Source organism: Stegostoma tigrinum, chromosome 19 (genome assembly GCF_030684315.1).
Source record: "Stegostoma tigrinum isolate sSteTig4 chromosome 19, sSteTig4.hap1, whole genome shotgun sequence".
NCBI classification, from domain to species: Eukaryota; Metazoa; Chordata; class Chondrichthyes; order Orectolobiformes; family Stegostomatidae; genus Stegostoma; species Stegostoma tigrinum.
In genome coordinates this window covers 8,716,049-8,737,955 of record NC_081372.1, presented here as the reverse complement: position 1 = coordinate 8,737,955, position 21,907 = coordinate 8,716,049, and the positions used below count along the sequence as shown (strand labels likewise).

The following is a 21,907-nucleotide window of genomic DNA, read 5'->3' as shown; positions in this document are numbered from 1 at the left end:
CCTTCACAAAACCGTGCTGACTATCCCTAATCAATTTATTCTTTTCTAGATGATTATAAATCCTATCCCTTATAACCTTTTCCAACACTTTACCGACAACTGAGGTAAGGCTCACTGGTCTATAATTACCAGGGTTGTCTCTACTCCCCTTCTTGAGCAGGGGAACCACATTTGCTATCCTCGTTTGAGGTTTTTTCAAGAATGCTTCAGAATATTTCACTGGAAAGTATATTGCCACTTGCGTACTGTTTCAACTGTGCTACTATGTATAGATATCAAGTCGAAGGTATACACTTTCCCAAAAGAAATTTTGAAAGCAACTTAGATTTTTTTGTTGGTCGTTTCATTTATTATTTTGACAGCCATGTTTCGCACTTGGTTACGACACCCCTCACGTGAATTGGAACTGGGAAGAGATCCTCCTCTTCATTCCAGAACTGAAGCCCAACAAACAAAAATAATCTTGGGTTTCATCATTTGATGTAAATTGAGGAATAGCTGAAAGTGTCTTGCTTAAAGTAAAATTGGATCCAACTCTCTACAGCCCTTGGTTCATGATTCCTTGCCTTGAATTTTCTACTTCAAATCATCTAATCATTGTTAGATATGATTTATTCAGTAGTTGAAAGGAAATTGATTGAAATAACAAATATTTATTATAGAGTGCCATATCAAGTTAAACGTAATGCTACAATCACTTGCAACTTTCTGTTCATGCTACGGGAATTGCCAGCGTAAACCAGTCAAACTTGTGGTAAATGTTCATGATGATAATGTAGTATTTGAATACTTGAGTTCTAAAGTGAGCAAAATAAAAGCTTTCAGGTTTTCTATTTCTATATTGCGTATGTTAAGGGCAGAATTTTAATTTCATTTCAGATTTGTTCTGCATGGCACAGGGGTGTTCAAATTTTGTGGATGTGTGTATTAGAAGTAATTATGGAAGTGGGGGAAAATGTGCTGGTAGTAAGTGATTTTGAGACCAGTATGTTATACACAGTCAGAGCAGTATTTAAATAGAATTCGCGTCCACACATTGAGAGATTTTATTTGGTAACCGCACACCACTGATTACTAGCTCCCTATGTTTATACACCCAATTCACCCCAGTTTAATATACATCAACTCCATCCATCTGCTTTAAAACTGCAATATTGATCCTGTCTTTATTCGTTCTTGCCATGCCAGGGAGGTGTAAAGTGTACGTCCTCAGGCAGTGGCTGGAAGTCAAAATGCCAGGAAGCCTGATTGATACTTCCCCAGTGCTCAGTTTTTGGGTCGGTTGTAACTGGTTTCTCCGAATCTTCTGTTTCCACTGTTCCCTGTAGCCGATGGGTGCTGGCTGCTGTTTCAATTTTTGTCAGGCCTTTTTTTTTCTCTCCAGCTGAGTTTATTTTAAATGTCCAATTTTGTGCTGTGGTACACTTTTGTACACTTCCTCAGTGTGGTATCCCTCTTTGAAATTACAGTGTTTCTTGTCTGTCTTAAACTGTGCCCTGTCACCCCCCCCTCGTCCTTCAAGTATACTTGAAAAATGTACCTGAGCAGTCTGATTATCATGCTATTTATTTATTTTTCTGTCGTTATGAAGAGCTTTTCCAGGCCTCTCCATTCTTTAAGCTCTCTTCTTATAATAAACAATATCTCCTAGATTGAAATTGGTCAAGGCTCACTAACTTTTTTGAGTCTTTGGATTTTTGAAAGCTTTTCTGACTGTGTGCAATGCATTCAAATACTCTTTAAAAAATGTAGAACTAATAGTATCCCTACCTTCCAACCAGAACACTTTGAGTTTACACATCTCTGGAGCAGGTAGTTTTTAATGAGAAGTTTTGGGAAAGATCTGTAGCTTGGGTTGTGAATAATGTTGTTAACTTGCTCACTGAGCTGGCTTGTTTTTGTTCAGATGTTTATCTCCATGCTAGGAGACATCATCACTGGACCTCCGATGAAGCAGACTGCAATAACATCACTTCGTCGGACGCTCTACTGATGATGTCTCTTAGCATGGTGATGAAATGCCTGAACAAAAGCAAGCCAGCTCGCCGAGCAAGTCAATAGCATTGTGGGTAATGAGAGCTCTGAACAGATTTGATTAGAAGATGTCTAACAATTAAGACTGGGGAAAATTTCCTGAGTTGCCTAATACAATGCCATACCCAGAAAAATGATTAAAGCTGAATGTGAGCACTTACTCTGAATTCCATAAGAATAAACCTCCAACTTGAAGCCATGCCAGCTGCACAAGGAACTTTTAAAGTGAAAGCAGGGTGACCCTGTAACTGAGGTTTGCATGTTTGTGAAATTGGTGAGGTAGGAGGCAGAGTTGAGATAAGGACGGATTGTCAGGATGGCAACCCGTATCTAGTGGAGAGTAAGAGGGGCCACAATATCTGTTCGCTGTTATTGTTATTCACCTTACCTATTAATGTCTTGGATGTCGATGGGAGTGAATGTGCTTTCAGCAAGTTTATGGATTGACAAAAATAGGTGAGAGGACAAGTAGTAAGGATGACATAAGGACTCTACAGGTGGGAAATGTTAAGTGAGCAGGCAAAAACTTGGCTGATAGTATATAAATATAGGAGAATGTGCGGTTATGTACTTCAATAGGAAGAATAGATGAGCTGAATTGAACTAAAATTGAGAGAATGCAAAATGCTATAGCATGGAGGGAATGGTCTTTCATTGTGCAAGAATCTCAAAAGACCAGCATATAATTTTAGTGATTAAAATTGAAAGAATGAAATCGTGCCTTTTACTTCAAAGAGAATGGATTTAAAAAAAAAACTTGTTAAACTCTACAAGTCATAGTCAGACCACTGCTGGTCTAAACTCTACAGAGTTGTTCCCTTTCTCTAAGGAAAGATACTGGCATTGGAGGTAGTCCAGAAAAGGTTCACTAGGTTAGTTCTGGGTCAGAAAAGATTTACTTGTGAGAAGCTGAGTAGGTTGAACCTGTACTGATTTGGCTTGAGAAGATTGAGGGATGATCTTAATGAAACAGATGATTCCATGTGACGACTGGGTGGAGGCTGAGAAGTTGTTTCTCCCAGTGGGTGAGTCCAGGACCCTCTGGGGAGTCTACAGTCTCAGAAGGGGCTGCCCATTTAAGGCAGAGATGAGAAATTTCTTCACTTGAGGCTGGGTCATTAGGTCTGTGTGGGGCTAAGATAGATATTTAATAAGTTTGGAAATCTTATTGTAGGAAAAGGCAGGATAGGGGAGATGAAGTTCATAAGATCAGCCATGATCTCGTTGAATTGCAGAGCAGAATTGATGGGCCAAATGGCTTCTCCTTTCAGTCTTACGGTGATGCTTTGGACACCCAGGTTCAATCCCAACATGGCATACAAGTATTTATAGTTCCAGAATTTTTTTTTGTCCAAAATTCAAAGTCTAATGGTGACCACTGCTTTTTGAAAAGAAAACCCATCCTGCTTGCCCTTGCCTTTTCAGGGGAGAAAGTCTGTTATCCTTACCTGGTTTGTCTTGCATATAATCTGGATCACATGCAATGTGGTTTTTTTGTGACTGCCCTCTGAAATTACCTAGAATGCTACTCGGATTATATAAAATGCTTAAAATGCCTAAGTAAAGGAATGATTCATCCTAGGTCCCAAGTACAAATGCCAGTCTGTGCCAGAAATGATGGGATCACAGGGTTTAGTATAAGGGAGGAAGTGAAGCAAACTTGTATTAGTAGAGAAATGACATTGGAAAAATTGATGGGATTGAAGGCTGATAAATCCCTGGGGCCTGTTAATTTGCACCCCAGAATACTTTTTCAGGAAGTGGTCCTAGCGATAGATGCATTGGTGGTCATCTTCCAAGATTCTTTAGACTGTGGAACAAACCACACAGATTGGAGGATAGCTAATGTAACCCCACTGTTTAAGAATGAGGTAGAGAGAGAACAGGGAATTTATAGAGCTGCAAGTATGACATTAGTAGCTGGGGAAGATACAAGAATCCATTTAAGTATTTTAAAGCAGTACACTTTAAAAAAGTGTTTAAAATTAGATACTGTCAGTATGGATTTATAAAAGTGAAATCATGCTGGACTAATCTACTGGAATTCTTTTGAGGATGTTATTAGTAGATTTGATCAAAGGTGGCCTTCAATGTTTACTTGTAAACTACACTGGTTTATTCCACTGTTACTGGAGTGGTTTACAGACACTTGCTGTCTAACACGTACTGAATTAGGTCAGTGTAAATGAAGGGTTGGTGTAAGGTTTTGAAATCCTAATGTGTTGCTGTTTTTGTTTTCCATACTTTGATATACCATACATGTTTTATCACAATGCCCACCAGCTAAAATAGTAAAAATACACAGGGAACTCAGCTTTCAGAACTTGGTTTGAGCTCCACAGCAGCCTTTGAGCTTGCAGCCACGCAATCTTACCTTTGTGCCTCACATTTAGGCTGTAAATCCCTGTCCTCTTGAATTTATGAATATACAAAGCTAATGATAATATGATCTGGTGGTATGCAGGGCCCTCTGCATAAACTGGGCACCTCTACTTGAATTTCAGCAGACCACAAAAGCTCAATCATTGTCGTGTTTGCTAACTCCACACTGGAAGTGAAAACTCTAACTTTTTTTTGTATTGTGCTATAAGCTGAAAATTTGCAATATCATGGTGATTATCCTGTTGTATTCAAGCCTATATGCTGAGGTAAAGGAGACAGTCCTTGGCATTTTACCACATGGATATTGCAAAAACTTTGTAGAACTTTGACAATTACATATCCATTTATATCTTTAGAAAAGGCACAGTTAATGTTCTTTTAACTTGTGACATCATAAGTATCTAGATTTACCTCATGACTGTCAACTGTTGCATTGACTGAGTTCTCCAAATTTGTTTGACATTTCTGCTAAAGAAGCAGAAATAGTCCACAAATATCAGGATCTGTTTTCTGCAGTATTACCTCAACTATTATGTAGCCACCGATTTGATTGCCTTCAGAGATCAACCAGCCCACTTGGAAAATTTAGCTTCCTATTCGACTTCAGATGAGCCACCTATTCCATACCCTCTGCATTACCAAAACCGCCTTATACTCTGTCCTAATTATATCTTGGTCTTGAATCCTCCCACTCTTTGGAACTGACATCTTTTTTAATGAAAGATTTTCAACCAAACCAGTGATCTCTTTGCACTTCCCTTGACTAATTGTGCCATGATTTTCAGCATTTATAGTTCGTATTTTTCCTTGAAATCAAGTAAAAAATAAATTCCCACCACCACCTCCACAAAATATGTGGATTTTCATGTGTTTTAATTTGTAAATTGCACTTAATCAAGATGGTTTTTCTGCTAACACTATTCGGTTATTTGGTGTGGAAACAATATGTCACTTCTTTAGCTGCATGCAAGCAGTGCGTCTAGTCATCACTTGTGTCAGGTGCTCTGGTTTTCTTGGAATCATGCATATTCTCTTATCATGCCTGTTAAGTTCTTCATTGCTACATAACTAGCATCAATTAAAGCAGTGTTTCTAATTTTTGGTATCTTTTGACATTTTGATCCTGGTTTCCTTACGCATTGAAAGTATACAATGTTTGAATACTTTCAATCTACAGTTTGTATAGAAACATGGTAAATTCAGCTGCATTTTTTGTACAGAACTTCAGAGGAATGAAAAGTAAAAATGCTCCTGTAATGTCTCATACCATTGGTGGTATTGTTTTGTAATGTAGAATTTCTAGATGAACATCTGAGAAATTTGGTTTTTTGAGTGCATTTTTAAAAATGTCAAGTTCATGATTTTTTCTTTCTTTCACATACAAGGAAAACTAGTCAGTGTTTCGGGAGGTTGCATAGAAAATGGAACTGAAAGAGAGAGAGATCAGGGACTTCGAGAAACTAAAATGAGCGAATTTCCAGTTGTTCATTCAACTGTTTAAAGGTAGGACTTAAAACAAGTAAGGAAAAGAAAGAGAAATGAGTGTTTACTTGAAGCTAAGCTAATGTTATTGTGATACTAAGAAGAAAAATTCCTAAACCAAAGAACTGGGGGTGCTGGAAATCCGAAACCAAAACTAATTGCTGGGAAAACTTTGGCAGCATCTGTTGGAGAGAAAGCACAGTTAACCTTTCAGATCCAGTGACCCTCCTTCAGTGTTCTGACTGGGGAAAAAAAAATTGATCGGTTTCAAATAAATTATTGGCCAAGGGAAGAAATCTAAGTTTCCACCACTTGAAGGGATTAATTTGATACTTCATTAAGATTTATTGAACAAAAGCCTAAACTTCACTTGCTGTAAAAAATGTCTGTTTCTTCAGCTGACCATTGCATTGCTAGTAACCAATTTTAGTACATGGGCTCACTGCACCTGGAACACTTTTCACATTCACTGCGTGGGGCATTAAACTTGCAGAGTAGATCAAGAATTCATTATAGAATATAGCTGTTTTTCATTACATGGACATGTAAGTAAACTGCATCCTAGAATCTTGCAGTATATTACTGCAGTGGCCAGTTTTGACCTAACAGCTATAAAATCTTTTGCCAAAACAAGACTTATTTACCACTTAGTTTCTTTTTGTTATTTTGATACTGGCATTAGTACTAAATGAGATCCCTGTATAATTTGGGAGTCATGCAGTGCTTTCAGCCAAGTATATGTCCCTTCTCCACTCAATGGAAGTAAGGTAAGCAACAGGTAATGAGCCCTTTTTTTTTTTTGTTTATTTGGTTTGCACCAGTTTTGTGATCTGATGTTTGAAACTGTTTCAAATGTTTATAGTAGCTGCAATTGGAAATCTTGAAATAGTTTATGAACTATGTTTGGAAGGCTCCTGCAGTGACTGTTCTTGCAGTTTGGACTTTTTCCCCTGACTCTCTTGATTTCTGCTCTTGTTTATGGGAGTTCCTATTACAGCCAAAAACTTTTACAAATGGAAGTTTGTGCTCTTGTACATTCCCTTGGGCTGTTTTGATCAATAATTATTGTTAAAATATTTGTTGGGGAATTTGTCTGATGCCCTCAGCAATTTCCCTGTTCCTTCCAAAAAGCGGAAGATAGCAAATATACCATCAGAAAAATAAATAGTGATTTAAAGATCGGATAGCTTTAGTTTTTAACTTATATATGCATGTGAAAAGACACTCATTATAATAGTTAACAAATGTGTAATATTGTTGAATTAGACACTGCAGAATTAACTGGCAAAAGAATTCAAGGCTGTAATTTTAAAAACTATTGTGAGCCATGAGCTGAAATGAACTGCCTGAAGGGGTGGTGGAGGCAGATTTGGTAATTGTGAAATTTGCAGAGCTGTGGAAGAAGAATCGGCTGGAACTGAATAACTTGTAAAGAAATGACAAAACGTGATGGATTGAATAGCCGTCTCCTGTGCTGTATTATTTTGATTCTAAATAGGACCAAAAGCCTTTTCAAATACATTTGACTGTCATACCGACATAGTTTGAATTGTGTGTCTCTGTAGAATGACAGACTTGAACCATTAACTCTTTCTGGCTTTCCAGATAAGACCAACCCTGAGTATTTCCAGTACTTTGTTTCAAATTTAAGTCAATTAGTGTTTGAGTTTCTGAGGACTTTTTATTAACTTTGTGGTATTAATTTGCAGAGAAATTGGAGATAGGAATAATGTTCACATTGGGACATCTGCTACCTCTTGTTAGGGATGTGGGCTGAGGAGAACAACTCCAGATAACTCAAAGGTTTTGGGGCGGGAGATAGCAGTATAACTGTTTTGTGTAGACCAATGTATTTTTTAAAACTGATAGTGCAAGTTATTATAGCGAGGGAAATAAAAACAATGCTAATTGTCTGGCAGCATCTGTGGAGAGAAACAGTTAGTATTGAGTCCAATATGATTCCTCTTTGGAACGCTAAAGTGAGTTTGTAAATTTGACACTTTAGTAAACTTGGTCAAGTGTTGGAAGTATGCCAGTTTGCACACTTATATTAAGTGATTTTTTTTCCACTGTTAGTAAAAATCTGACTGTGCTATTAATCCACTAATATTACAATTTGGCTGGCAATGAGCGATGTGCTAGGAAAGCAGAAAGAAATCAGCTAGCATTTAAACTCTGCAGTGACTTCAGGTCTGTGCTGTAACATTACTCTGAAGTGATACTGGGTCTTCCCCAGTGTAGACAGTAGCCATTTTCCACATTCCCTGAATATGTTTCTGTAATATTTGCAAAGTGATTTGATTGCTTGTTGATCTTTAAAGTTTGGCAGCTGATTCTGCCCACCTGTTCAAAGGCTCCTATTTAGAACTGAGCTCATCAGTCCTGCAATTGTTAATCTACTGTCTATGCAATAAAGGTGTGACTTTGTCCAAATCACTATCTACACTATCCATTATTTAAACTTTGACAAGAAAATATTTACTTGGAAATAAGTAGTGTTTGTTTCAATACTACATCGTTCGTTATTTTTTGTTTTAAGTCACTTAAGATATAGTAGCAAATTATTTAACACTTCATTTCTACTGGTGTCACGTGATTGTAGTTATGGCACTTGCTGCATCTGAGTGATATTTAATGTGTTGCTATGTGATGGTTTCATGGGTCTCCTGTAGCACGGGTTCGTGTCCCTACTGCTGAACTATGGGGCCTGAGGTCAGGTCACATCAACTGTGGAGGTATGCAACAACATCTGAGCAGGTTGATCAGCAAATAACTAGTTAAGATCCTTACGTCAAAAACATCAGTCATGTAAGCTTTCTACTGTGCCTTGTAATTTTTAAGCTTTCCCTTTGGCGCATAAAATAATTGTGAACATTTTTCTTCTCTGCAGCTTTTTTTCATTGAAACTTTAGAGGGTATACTCACGCACCCTCCAACTTCCTTTGGTTTCAATTGTTGTAAAATAATTCTAAGATTTTCATTCCTGTTGCCCAGTCCAAAAGCCATGTTCAAAGTAATGTCATGAACTTACTGATATGATGCTGATGCTCTGGAAAGTTTGGATCCATGACCTCTGTACTTTCTCAGTTCAGTTTGTACTTTGTACAACTTCAGCCTCTGTTCTATAATAATTTTTCACCATCCGCTGCTCCCACCATTCCCACCTCAGTCTGATTTTACGCCCAACCAACAGTGTCTGACCCTGTCTGGGCAGTGTGACCTCCTGGTGTGCTGTTTTTCTTGGTCAAACCAAGTTATTTACAGTCTTGCAACAGTCATGAGTGCAGCTGTGATGAATTGATCCTTTCGGATGTTTGACTGATGCAATGTGCCACCTCTATGACTTATGACATTTTTGATTTGCCCAATCTTATTTCTAACTCAATGTAATCCGAGCACCTCTAACAGTGATTTTCTTTTTCTGCCTGCATAATTTAATGCTGGCTTGACTTGCGGTTGTATTCTGGACCCTTCCTGTCTATGTCTATATGTTATCTATTAATAAACAATTTGGGGACAGTTTAGGTGACTGTGTTAAGGATGCCCATCCTTTCCTCCAACTATTGCCTGAATTTTATGCATCTAGCTGTTGCCATCCTGGATGAGCACCAGCTTTTTGTTTTTGGATTAACATTTATGCAGTGAAGCTGCCATATTGGACACGACCAAGCAATAGTTCATTGTCCACAGTCCTTCCCAAAACTGAAGCTGTATGTGCATGATCTGACATGTTTGGAATTTGAAGCTCAAACCATGAACATTGGTTTGTTATTCAGGATTGCCAGTCTACCCGAATTTCCCAGCTATCTGAAGCTCAATTTCCTTGTCCAAACGATCTTTTCCATGTCACACATTTCATGGAACCTGGTTGCACATAATGTAACTGTTATTTATCCATATTCTATTGTCCAGCTTTCTAATCACCCCTATCCTCCTAAATTTACACAGGTTTCCTCTTGTTCCAAATGTTCGTTTAAAATACGTTATTCATCCTGTCTTTGAAACTTCCTCACAGCCTCTTGGCTGTCCATTTTGTTGACCAATCTTTCTTTTTTGTTCTCTGTTCCACCATCAATGGAGAAAAATTGACCCTATCTGCTCATTTTATGTATATTTTCCTCAATACCTGTTTTTAAAGTCTGCATTGCTCACTTCCTTTTAACATGCCAATCCTTACTGAGGGTCTGAATCCGATCTTAATCTGCAAAGCAAAATGTTGCACTGAAATCTGAAACTAAAAACATTCACCAGAAATGCATTCACAAAAACAAAGTTGCTGGAAAAGCTCAGCAAGTCTGGCAGCATCTGTGGAGGAGAAAATAGGGTTTATGTTTCAGATCCGGTGACCCTTTCTCAGAACTAGAAATGCAGTCTTCGCTGCTGAATATTTTCAGCATGTTTTTTTTTAAACTTGTGCTGAGCTGCCTACTATCTAACCTTTTGAAGCGGCTTGGGACTCTGTTAAAGGTATTGTAGTTTAAAGGCTCAGTTGATGGAGAATGAAACTTGCAGCTTTTTAAATGTGAGGTAAACCTGGATGGTGCACACTATGTATTGAAAGAGTATGATTTCACAATATACTGTCGTTAAAATTACTGTCTGTTTTCCCTTCAAGAATCCCCTTTTAGCCATGTGTAATCTGTAATGCTTGAGACTTGCTGCTTGAATATCACCAATCACTTCATCAAAACAAACAGCACAAGAGATTATTCATTCAGTTTGTACCTTCTCTTTGAAAGCATTTATCATAGAACATCACAGCACAGTACAGGCCCTTCAGCCCTCGATGTTGTGCCGACCTGTCATACCAATATCAAGCCCATCTAACCTACACTATTCCATGTACGTCCATATGCTTATCCAATCACGACTTAAATATACCTAAAGTTGGCGAATCCACTACCGTTGCAGGCAAAGCGTTCCATTCCCTTACTACTCTCTGAGTAAAGAAACCACCTCTGACATCTGTCCTATATCTTTCACCCCTCAATTTAAAGCTATGCCCCCTCGCGCTCGCCGTCACCATCCTAAGAAGGCTCTCCCTATCCACCCTATCTAACCCTCTGATTATTTTATATATTTCAATTAAGTCACCTCTCAACCTTCTTCTCTCTAATGAAAACAGCCTCAAGTCCCTCAGCCTTTCCTTGTAAGACCTTCCCTCCATACCAAGCCACATCCTAGTAAGTCTCCTCTGCACCCTTTCCAAAGCTTCCACATCCTCCTTATAATGCAGTGACCAGAACTGTACACAATACTCCAAGTGCGGCCGCATCAGAGTTTTGTACAGCTTCACCATAACCTCTCGGTTCCGGAACTTGATCCCCCTATTAATAAAAGCTAAAACACTGTTATGCCTTCTTAACAGCCCTGTCAACCTGTGTGGCAACTTTCAAGGATCTGTGTACAAGGACACCAAGATCTCTCTGTTCGTCCACACTACCAAGAATCTTACCATTAGCCCTGTACTTTGCCTTCCAGTTACTCCTACCAAAGTGCATCACCTCACACTTGTCTGCATTAAACTCCATTTGCCACCTCTCAGCCCAGCTCTGCAGCTTATCTATGTCTCTCTGCAACCTACAACATCCTTCATCACTATCCACAACTCCACCGACCTTAGTGTCGTCTGCAAATTTACTAACCCATCCTTCTACGTCCTCATCCAGGTCATTTATAAAAATGACAAACAACAGTGGACGCAACACCGACCCTTGCGGTACACCACTAATTTTATAATTAGTCTCTCTTCTTTGTCCAACGGCCTACATTTTTTTACATTTCAAATTGTATATTACAATCGAAGAAGTTAAATGTATTTCAGATGTAGAATTATACTTTTATATGATTGCAATTGCGCAATAGTTGGCTTCCACACCATGTGATTTGAAATGCTGCTATACATCTTGTTAGCCACATGATGGCACCAAACCCTTAAAGAATCAGAGATCAAAGATTCTTGTATGCAAGTATGGAATTATTCAGTAGGGAAGCACACAACAGTCAGTATCCTTGAAGGCCCTATTTTAACATCATGGATTTGCCTTCACCAAAACAACTGCAGGAAATAAGAACTCACCACTACCTTAAGTTATTTGGGGATGAGTAATAAATGCTGACATTGCCAATGACTGTCACATCCCACTAATGAATAAAAATCAATGCCTTTTGATGCATCAAATCTGAACCGGTGCTTTTGGAAAGGATTCCAGTTAGTAGTAGTACTCTGCTGTGCCCCCATATATTTACAAATGTTTTTCTTTCCATTATCTATTCGATTCCCTTTTTGAAAGATTCTGGTAGGCTATGATTGAATCTCCCTTTAAAATCCACTTGCTGTGGCTAAAACAACTTTTATTGTAACCTCTGCTTTTTTTCATCACCTTTGGAATTAATAGCTTTCTGGTTATTGATCCTTTTGAGGTAATGGTAACGTTTCAACACAAATATCATGCAATGCAAATCCAGAGAGAGGTTTGAAAGTGTGTCCATTTGTTAGATTAGGACAGTTGAAGGATCAGACATGGTAGTTCGAAAGATTTGTTTCCTGTGACTGAGGTGTATGTAGTAAGGTCATTGATACGTAATTGCACTTAAAAGGTTTAGGTTGGAGAAAAGGGAGAGAGAAAAACTTCTTGCACAGAGGATTGAGAGCCTGTGGAATGGTAGAGTTTTGAACATATTTCAGGGAACTTCATGGAATTTTGTTTTGGTCGAACACAAGTGCTACCAAGCTAAAATGAGAAACATAAGATTTTTAAGGAGGATTTATCCAAGAATTCCAGAAATTAAGACCTAAAAAGTTAAATGCATGTTCATCAATAACTTTCCAAAATTGTAAAGTGGTATTATTGGAACTGGAAACTAGGAAGGCAACTACAGAAATGATGGCTTCATAGGACTTCGTGCAAAAAGCTTTGTGGTCCTAATTATAAAATACTTGTAAAGTTAAATGTTCTGTTTATGTTCCGAGAAGAATCTGAACAGCTGGGAAAGACTGACTGTTCCTATCATTTGAATGACAATCATACAGATCAGGTTTGAAAATCAGTAATTGTCTTAAATCCTGGGTAAAACTTGTGAATCAATTTCTCCATCTGTACTCGCCTTGCTTGGCAGAAAAGAGAATTACTTTGCCAAGTTTGAACTTGGCTGACTTCAATTTAATTTGATGCTTTGACTTTAGATGGGTAGGGAATTAATATATTGACAGTTGGAATATGTAGGGTTTCTCCTAGTCACTGTTAAGAAATCTTTCAAAAGTGAAAAACAAAACTTTTTTTAAAAAAGCATACTTTTTGAATTGGCCCAAAATTGAAAGTATGCTTGTAATCTTTGTTTCAGACAGCATTTACTCCTAGGCGTTTGCTCCAGCCATGGAATCGGAGAGCAAAGGTGGTGAGGATGAGGAGAGCCTGCAGATGGCGTTCAAAAAACTTAAAGTGGACTCTGAGCAGTAAGTAGAAATAATAGTGATACACAAATATCCACTCATTTAGCTGAGCATGTAGGCCATGACATTAATGTTAGAGATTCTGCACCAGATGATATAGTATGGTGATACAGTACAGGAGTGATCCACTATTAGAGTGGAGAATCAGAAATCCTGTGCAGGGATGTGGCTGTTGCAGCAAATGTTATCTCCATACCACTGGGGATAACAAGGCATAGAGCTGGATGAACACAGCAAGTGCCTCCTTGGCCTGTCTGTCTCCTCTCCACCTATTTGTTCCTTTTTTAACCCACCTTACATCCTACGCTCCGGCTCTGGCACATTTCTGAAGAAGGGGCCAGACCTGTAACATAAGCTTTCCTGTCCCTCTGCTGCTTGGCCTGCTGTGTTCATCCAGCTCTACATCTTGTTATCGCAGATTATATTCTCCGGCATTGGCAGTTCCTACTATCTCCATACCACCAGGATTCTTTTTAGTGCCTGCTGCTTGTGAGGGAACCCGGGTCATCTGCAGTGCATCATATTTGCTAGAAAAGACAGTGTGGTCACTTCTTGAGACCTGATGTCAGACCATCAGTTCATGAAACTGTTGTAGTGTAAGGTAGGATGTCAGTTTAAGTGACTATGTATTGGAAATAGTCAAATTAAGTAACAAAAGTAGTTGCAAAAGAAAAGCATTTGATTGTGAGATTTTTGATCTAAAGATACTGTTAGTGAACTATAAGTAATTGCCACAGTTCAGTACTGAGGGAAACCACTCTAAGATGGAGTGGGAGATGTGCTTGAGGGAGATAATGCTAATTCTGGACTACTCCCTCCCACCCCAGCCATTCTTTTACAGTTCTGGAAAAGGTTACGTAGCCTCCCCAGGACAGCCAAAGAAAGCCCCAGACTTATCTTGCATTGTCTACGTAGAACACCTTTTTAAATTTGTTATCCTCCCAGTAGGAGATGTGAAGGAAGGGTACCATTGCTGAGTCATGTTAGCTTTTAAAAATATATCCTTGGTTTCTGAGTCTGTAGACTAGTCCCTGGGAGTGTTTTTCCAAGTAGGTGGCTGGATGAAATCACTTGCTTAGAGATGCAGAAATAAATATTGTAGCCTGTAGGATTACTGTATTTTTATATTAGCTAGAAAACATCACTGATTTTCAGGTCAGTGGAAGTGGCATCTGAATGAAAATGTCTCTAGTGAATATAATGAGTTGATAAATATCAATGGAGATGATGATTAATAAGTATTTCTACAAATATTGTGATAAATGCCAAATTCCAAGAACTCAACACTGTCAAGTTACTTGGACCAAGTCGTGGTATCTGTGTGATTTGAAGGAGAACCCTTTGGATTAATTGGTGCATCTAAAATGAATGCTGTACCCATTTTCCCCTCATGTTTTGGGTGTCAGTTTGGTGACAGTAGTGAACTACTCAGCTTTGCTGTGCTTGTCATTGAGAATTAGAGTCACAGCAATATGGTGGAGATCAGAGGGATAAAGTGTAAAGGAGATGTGTGAGACAGGGTTTTTTTTTAAGCTGAGGCTGGTAGGTGCCTGGAATGTGCTGCCAGGGGAGCTGGTGGGGTCAATGCCGTAACAATGTTTGAGGCTTTTAGACAAACATGTGAAGAGGCAGGAAATAGAGGGATATGCAACCACATGGGATCAGTTTAGAAAGGCATCGTGGTGGCCCGAAGGGCCTGGTGCTGTGCTGTGCCGTATCGTATCAAAGTGCTTATGTGATTGGAGTTTGCTTTAATTACTTTCTTGGGAGTTAGTGCCATTTAAAGAGATCTGTGGTCTAAACCCTAGAATTGTCAAGGCCACTACAATCAGAAGAACAAGCTGGCGTATCTCCTCTCACTGCCCCCCCAAAAAATTCTCGTTTCCCTGTCCTTTCTTCTCATCTGCTGCCCTGTAGGCTCCCCTGCCTCTTTTGATATTCCTGTTCCTTGGTGCACTTGGGACATAGCTTTTTCTTCCTAAAGTTTTGGAAAACTCAACTGCAGCTATTAGCTAAAGCTTAAATGTTGCTGTAGAGGTCTGTGCTTCTTTATACTGAAAGAATTGCAGATTAATTGTTGCAGTAACCAACACGTGTTCAATACTTGTGTTTACTATGCTTTTCAACTAAATTTCTAGATCTGGCATTGAAACATCAGAGCACATTTTATGACTTGCCTCCCTGAGTTAGTACATGTTGGTGTGCTCTCGAGACCACTTACTGCCTATCTTATAGGGCCTGACCATCTACTTTCACTTCATCCCTCTGATCAGTAGACTACACGAAATATTGCTTTCCATTTAGATTCAGCTGAAAAGGTTAATTGTTTAGGATCATACATTAATTATGGACTGACAAGAGGTATGTGACAAATGGCAGGTAATGACCAACTCCATTAAGAGACAATCTTGATTACTGCCCCTGGACATTCAATCTTAATATTGTTGATAATGGGAGATTCAGCACTGTCCTGGGGGTTAGGGTTAACAAAAATCGACTGGACTTTCCATTATAAATACAATAATTATAAGGGCAAGTTAGAAGCTAGGAATACTATGGAGTAACTCGCCTCTTGATTTCCCCAAAGCCTGTCCATCATCTACAAGGCACACATCAGGGGTGTGAAGGAATATTCTCCACTTGCCTGAATGGGCACAGTTCCAACCATACTCCAAGCTTGACACTATCCAGGACAAAGCAGTCCTCAGCGCAAACTGCTGCTTGCAGACATCTACAAGATGCGCTGCAGAAATTCACTGAAGATTCTTAGATAACACCTTCCAAACCCATGACATTTCATCCAAAAGAGCAAAAGCAAGAGATATAATGGGATACCACCACCTGCAAGTTTTCTTCCAAGTCACTCATCATCCTAACATGGGAATAAGTCACCATTCCTTCACTGTCACTGGGTCAATATCTTGGAGTTCCCTCCCTTGGGGCATTGTGGGTCTACCCACAGTTCATGGACTGCAGCACTTCAAGGCACCACCTTATCAGTGGCAGTTGGATGTGGGCGATAAATAATGGCTAGCCAATGATGCTCACATTCTACGAGTGAAATAAAACAGAATGTAATAAGATTTGTAGATGGAGTTTATATTTTGAGAACTAGTTAAAATACAGTATTTGTAACATTGCCTTCATACGTGTTTCTTTTCACAGTGCCGGACCTGCATCAGTCCGTGTAAATCCTGAAACAACAACTTCAAGGACATCTGTACGAGGCAGTCCTGATGGAGCTAAACCTAGGACAACATGTACTTCCAAAGAAAGCTGGCATGGGTAACAGTCTGTTGCTTAGCATTGATTTAAGTAAATTTTATAGAATCCACCTCCAGTTTACCAAAACTTATTCGTAAGAGCCAGTTCCAGTTTGTGGTTCTATAATATTGCAAATCTTTCTCGGCTCGGCTAAAATGTTCATGATTGAATGGTTGCTTGTGTTTTAGCAATTATATTGGAGTAGTTTCTTCAGAGCACTTCAATTTAGTATCCTAAGCACATTACTGCTTTCCCAGCATCCTGATGTTCTGAAGCTCAGAACAGAAAATGAAGACCAACTGAAAAGGGAGGGGAGAATCATGCTCTGTAAGAGGAGTTTTTGAAAAAATCTGCACAAGATATGAGGAATCTTTTGATCCTTCCTGAATGATCTGAGTGTTCCTTAAGTTCAAAATCTTTTTCTCTGTCCATGTCCCTTAAATTCTTAGCATTAACAACTGAACAATCAACAAAGTAAAAGTTATTACAGCATTTTAAACAAGCTTGTTGCTTGGTTTTGTGAATGTGACAATTCAAAATGAGAATGTGGGTGTGCTAAACATTCAAATCTTGATTTGTTATTCCCCTGTCTGCCCACAAGTCTGCATATTTTTATGGTGCTCATTTGGCAAACCAGTTTAGAATGGCTATCTCATACACTATAACACTTGTGATTTGGTAACGCATTGCATGCATTGTATAGTGCACCTGCCTCAGTCTGTGCCAAAATTCCACCCATGTCCTGAGAAAGCAGTTTACTAAGTGGAATCAAGAATATTGTTATCTGACTTGGAAGCCGCTTTATATCCCACTTGAGAGGAACCTTGCTTTTCTTTTGCTGTTCTGGCATCTGTTGAAAATTCTGCTAAATTAAATTCAAAACTTAAATTGAGTGGGTGGATTCTCTTTTTTTAATTTGATGTTGAGGTGCTGCTGTTGGACTGGGTTGGACAAAGTCAGAAGACACCAGGTTATAATCCAACATGCTTATTTGAAATAGCAAGTTTTTGGAAGTGTGAAGTGACCTGACAGAGGGAATTTCCTCCAAAAGCTTGGGATTTCAAGTAAACCTATTGTACAATAACCTGGTTTTGTGTGACTTCTGACTTTAATAATTTGGAGCTGATTTAAACAGGTAACCAACCTCCTTATCAACGTCACTAGTTGTGGTTGTTGGCTTGCTTTCTGAACTAGCTGGTGATTGTACAATAACCAGCCAGCACGATGAGCAAGCCAACAAGCTCATCCACCACCCAAGCTGCAAATCTTCGCAAGAACCTTAAATCACTAGTTGTGATAAGTTTCCTTGTTTGTTTGGATTGTGCCCTGGACATGAAAGGTGCTATTTAAATATGCATCATTCCGTTTGTTTTTCTTTCCTTCATTCCCTGCCTATATGAAAATCATGAATGTGCATGCAGATTGCTGCTCTATGGATTTTGATGGCCTACACTAACAAAATAGGGAATTGAAACTTCCCTTGAAATGAGACTCCTAATCAAGCTAATGCTTGCCTGCAGGGCGGAAAGTGAGTCACCTTCAAAAACGGATGCTTGCTTTAGTTGTCAGAGCTTCTTTGTCTCGGTGGGGTATAAGCTCAATCCCCAGCTCAAACGTTTGAGCATATCATGTACATCGACATTACAGTATATAATCAGAAATGCCACTCTTCAGATCAGACAATTCACTGTTACTCTGCCCATTCAAAAGTGGAGTGATGGTATTAAGTTAGTGAATGTTAGTCTCTATACAGAGCTGTATTGTGTTGGTTTTCCATGTCAATTTACCCAGTATGTGCAGATTGTAAGAGTTTTGGCACTGTTAAACCAGATGTTCTAAAATATTTCCTTTTTTTCCTTTTTTTTTTGTTAACTTACCCACTCCTGGAAAATGCAAATCTGTAGTTCAACTAGAAAGCCAGCTCGAGGGGCTATCCGAACACAGCGAAGACGACGTTCCAAATCACCAATTCTTCATCCTCCTAAATTCACCTATTGTAGTTCTGCAGCTCCTGCAGCCAGTTGTCAGGTTAAACATAGCAACAAAACAGAGGCCTACCAGGGCCTTGCTGGCAAAACTCCAAAAGAGTGCTGCAAAGCCGGACAGCCTGAAGATGTGTTCGGTGCTAAAGTTCCCACTGTCTTCACCTTAGAATCATCAGAAGACACTGCTGGTAATGATGCTGAATCTGGCAGCAGCTCCCCTCTTGATTTTCCAAAACTGGCATCAGCAACAGCCCTGGAGTTGAGCCAGCCAACCTCTGATTTCCAATCCCTGTCAAAGCTTCACCAGACAAACCCATGCTGCTGCTCACAAAAGGAGAAATGCTGTTGCAAACGATGGCAAGATGTTCAGGTATACTCCTTCACTGGGCTTCGCAGTGTCATATCGGAATGTGAGAGAGGCGTGGCTGAGGTCCGCCAGCGCACGTCACCTTGCAGAAGAACTCAGACAGGCTCTGGGGTCTCGGGTTCCCCGCGTTCCTGCTCTGAGGAGGCCAGGACATTTGTTGAAGACATCACAATTGAAGATCTTTCGGGGTATATGGAATATTACCTGTACATTCCAAAGAAAATGTCTCATATGGCTGAAATGATGTACACCTAAGAACGATCCTCGATGGCCAATTTATTTACAAACTAATGTGACTGGAATGAAAACAAATCCCCAAGGAATACTGGCTTAAAGAAATTATGCAAGACCTAATTTTGATTTGTTTTTTTTTAAATCGCACCCGCTCCCCTCCCACCATTTGTGTTGGCCCTTGATGTAGTTTGGAGGCTTTGTGTAAGTCGCAAGTAAAAACATGAAGCTGTTAGACTAACGTGTTTTTTTTTAGGACACAGGCTTACGATGTCTGAAATTAATTCTTGATATAATGTCAGCAAGCATCCTGAGCAGCAAAATTTATTGCATTCACATGTGACATTCAGGGCAGAGATGACTTTTACCTAAAGGAAAACGTAGTGGGGCTAGAGGTTTGCTGACTGCTTGCAGCCAGTCAACTAGGTGTGTATTGTCCTACAACACACAAATATTGTGACTTCCATCGGTTTAGAATTTTAAAGCTGCATTGCTGTATACATTTTGTCTATTGATCTCAAATGAACTTTATCTGTGTGACAGTTATTTCTGATGACTGATTTTTCCTGTAAGTATTAAATCCAGCCTCGTGTCCTTCTCTCCTCTCTGAGCTGTATGAAATTTTATTTTCGTTGAGAAGAGAGGTATGGGGATGAGTATTGCCTTCTAAATTATTTGCAGAAGTTGGGTCTCTTCAGTAGATTGGACTGTAAACACAGCACCATGCAAAACATATGCACAATTTCAGCAACCCGAGAAGTACATCTGCCACGTATTTCGGGCATGCAGATCCAACACTGCAGTTTCAAAAAAAGCTGTTTTTGATGAGAGGGCGCCAAAAAGACTGAAACTGCTTTGATCCCAAGGTCCCCTGCCGTGGTGGGTTTTTTTATTGCCCCTTCAAGATGATGGCAGAGGGTCACCTGTACCATATTGAATAGATGGCTTAAAGAAAGGATTGCCAGGGCTCTGAATTTTAATGCTGTAACATGTCCTCTTTCGAGTGGTTCCAGTTCTTTAGATCTGACCTATTCTTGAGATGAATTAAACTGTTTATAATAGCTAAATTAAAATCGCAGGTAAGTATTTAAGTGCTGCCTTTTACCATCTGAGAAATGGCTTGAAGTCTGATCTTTATTGAAAGTTGAAGACACTTGGACTCATTCTCATTTGTCCATCTTTTTTGAAGTGTAACCTGAAATGAGGCTAATTGACTTCTTTCTTCAGTTTCTGCTAAATGTGTGAGTTGTCTCCAATAGTACCAGAGAAATGGCTATTGTCAGAAGATGAAAAATATCACTGTTCAGCAGGCAACATTATGGTGTAAGTTGAGTAATATTGGGGGCAGTGGAAAAGGATTTTTGTTTTTTTTGTTACCTCTTTTTGTTCCTCATTTCCCCACTACCGCTTTGAGATATCAGACTGGTCAGGCTCTTGCTCGGCTTCATGCCAATTCCTCGTTATAAACATTAACTATTAGGAGAATGATTTACCTAGACTTGTATGGTATACAAAACTGAGGACTAAATGACCTAAGGGATTATATACTCATGATCTGCATTAATTATATTGCACCTATATTTTGTGCTCTTATTTATAAATACGTTCATGGGGTGCTAATCCATTTTGAGATAGACCTTTGCTAGTATCAGCTCTTGATGATATCAGTGGCTGTGTTGACACTTGGCACCAGTAGTGCTTTGTTTTGGGAGTTGTTACCAGGTGTTCAGTATTGGATAAATGTTATAAATTGCAGTTATACCTGATGCTGCTTCTGATCTGATCGAATCCAATCTGTACCCCTCCGGTTTTTGAAGAGTTTGATTTTTGCGGTTTTTTGAGTAGCACAGTAAAGGAGACCAAGGAATGTTCGAGTCCTCTTGTCTGCTGAGTTAGATGATCTCTCTACTGCAGTGAGGTGTGTCCATTTACACTCCTGGATTACAGAGATGGGGGAGAAATTTGAATTAGTAAAAAAATTGGAGAAAGTGCAATGCTAAGAAACTGATCTAATTTGGAAAAAGTAGTTTGCATATTTTGTCCACTCTGTTTGCATTGTGACTCATCACAGTTTGAGCTGAGTCTGTTAAATTTGATTGTTCCCATTTTCCTGTTTTTAAAGCTCTCCTTGAAGAGAGGATAAACTGCACTAATGTGTTCCATTCAGTATTACAGCCACCCCCTCAGTGGTAGTTCTCAAAGGTATTGTTAATCGTAGTAACAGTTTTGAAGTAGTCAGAGTACTCTGGATCTGTATGCCATTTGTTGTCTTTCTTACACTAAAAGAATTTTGAATTTGCATCATTTTGAATTGACAAATTGAACTTGGCTCTGTGAAAAGATGGAAGACTTTGTGCCTCTAAAGCTCTGTTAACTTCATGTTTTGGAATAAATTTCAGATTTCTTTTATTCAACTGCCTCTTGTTTGCTTTTAATTGGAGTGGTGACTTGATAGAGATCCTTGGCCTGAGCTGCTTCAGGCTGAGGTTCCTGGTGCAGTGCAGGCTGTGGTTAGAGCACTTTATTGGGTGAAGCATCTTTATGGTAGAGGAAGATTGTAAAGTAATGCAGCTTTAATTTTGTAAACGCCCCTCGGTGTGGGTATCACCCACAAGGTAGGCATATAATTTCCAGCTCTTATTTCCCTGAAAAGGCTGCAAGGTGGTCTGCAACCAAGTGAGGGTCCTTTCACAAAGCAGCTCACACTCA

General features: G+C 39.2%; 1 protein-coding gene across 4 annotated transcripts in view; it reads left to right on the top strand.

Moving 5' to 3' along the window:
* The window catches only part of oser1 (oxidative stress responsive serine-rich 1), a 34,006-nt gene extending 12,394 nt beyond the window's left edge, over nt 1–21,612 (top strand). For 2 of the 4 annotated variants that reach the window (XM_048550105.2, XM_048550104.2), the window contains exons 2-5: nt 5,802–5,919; nt 13,243–13,354; nt 16,517–16,636; nt 18,520–21,612. In XM_048550105.2, coding sequence (XP_048406062.1) covers nt 13,275–13,354; nt 16,517–16,636; nt 18,520–19,222 — 903 coding nt within the window. In that variant the 5' untranslated portion in view covers nt 5,802–5,919; nt 13,243–13,274 and the 3' untranslated portion in view covers nt 19,223–21,612. The remainder of the gene's footprint in view (nt 1–5,801; nt 5,920–13,242; nt 13,355–16,516; nt 16,637–18,519) is intronic. The other 2 variants (XM_048550107.2, XM_048550106.2) reach the window with 1 other exon arrangement.
* The last annotated feature ends 295 nt before the right edge of the window (nt 21,613–21,907 follow it).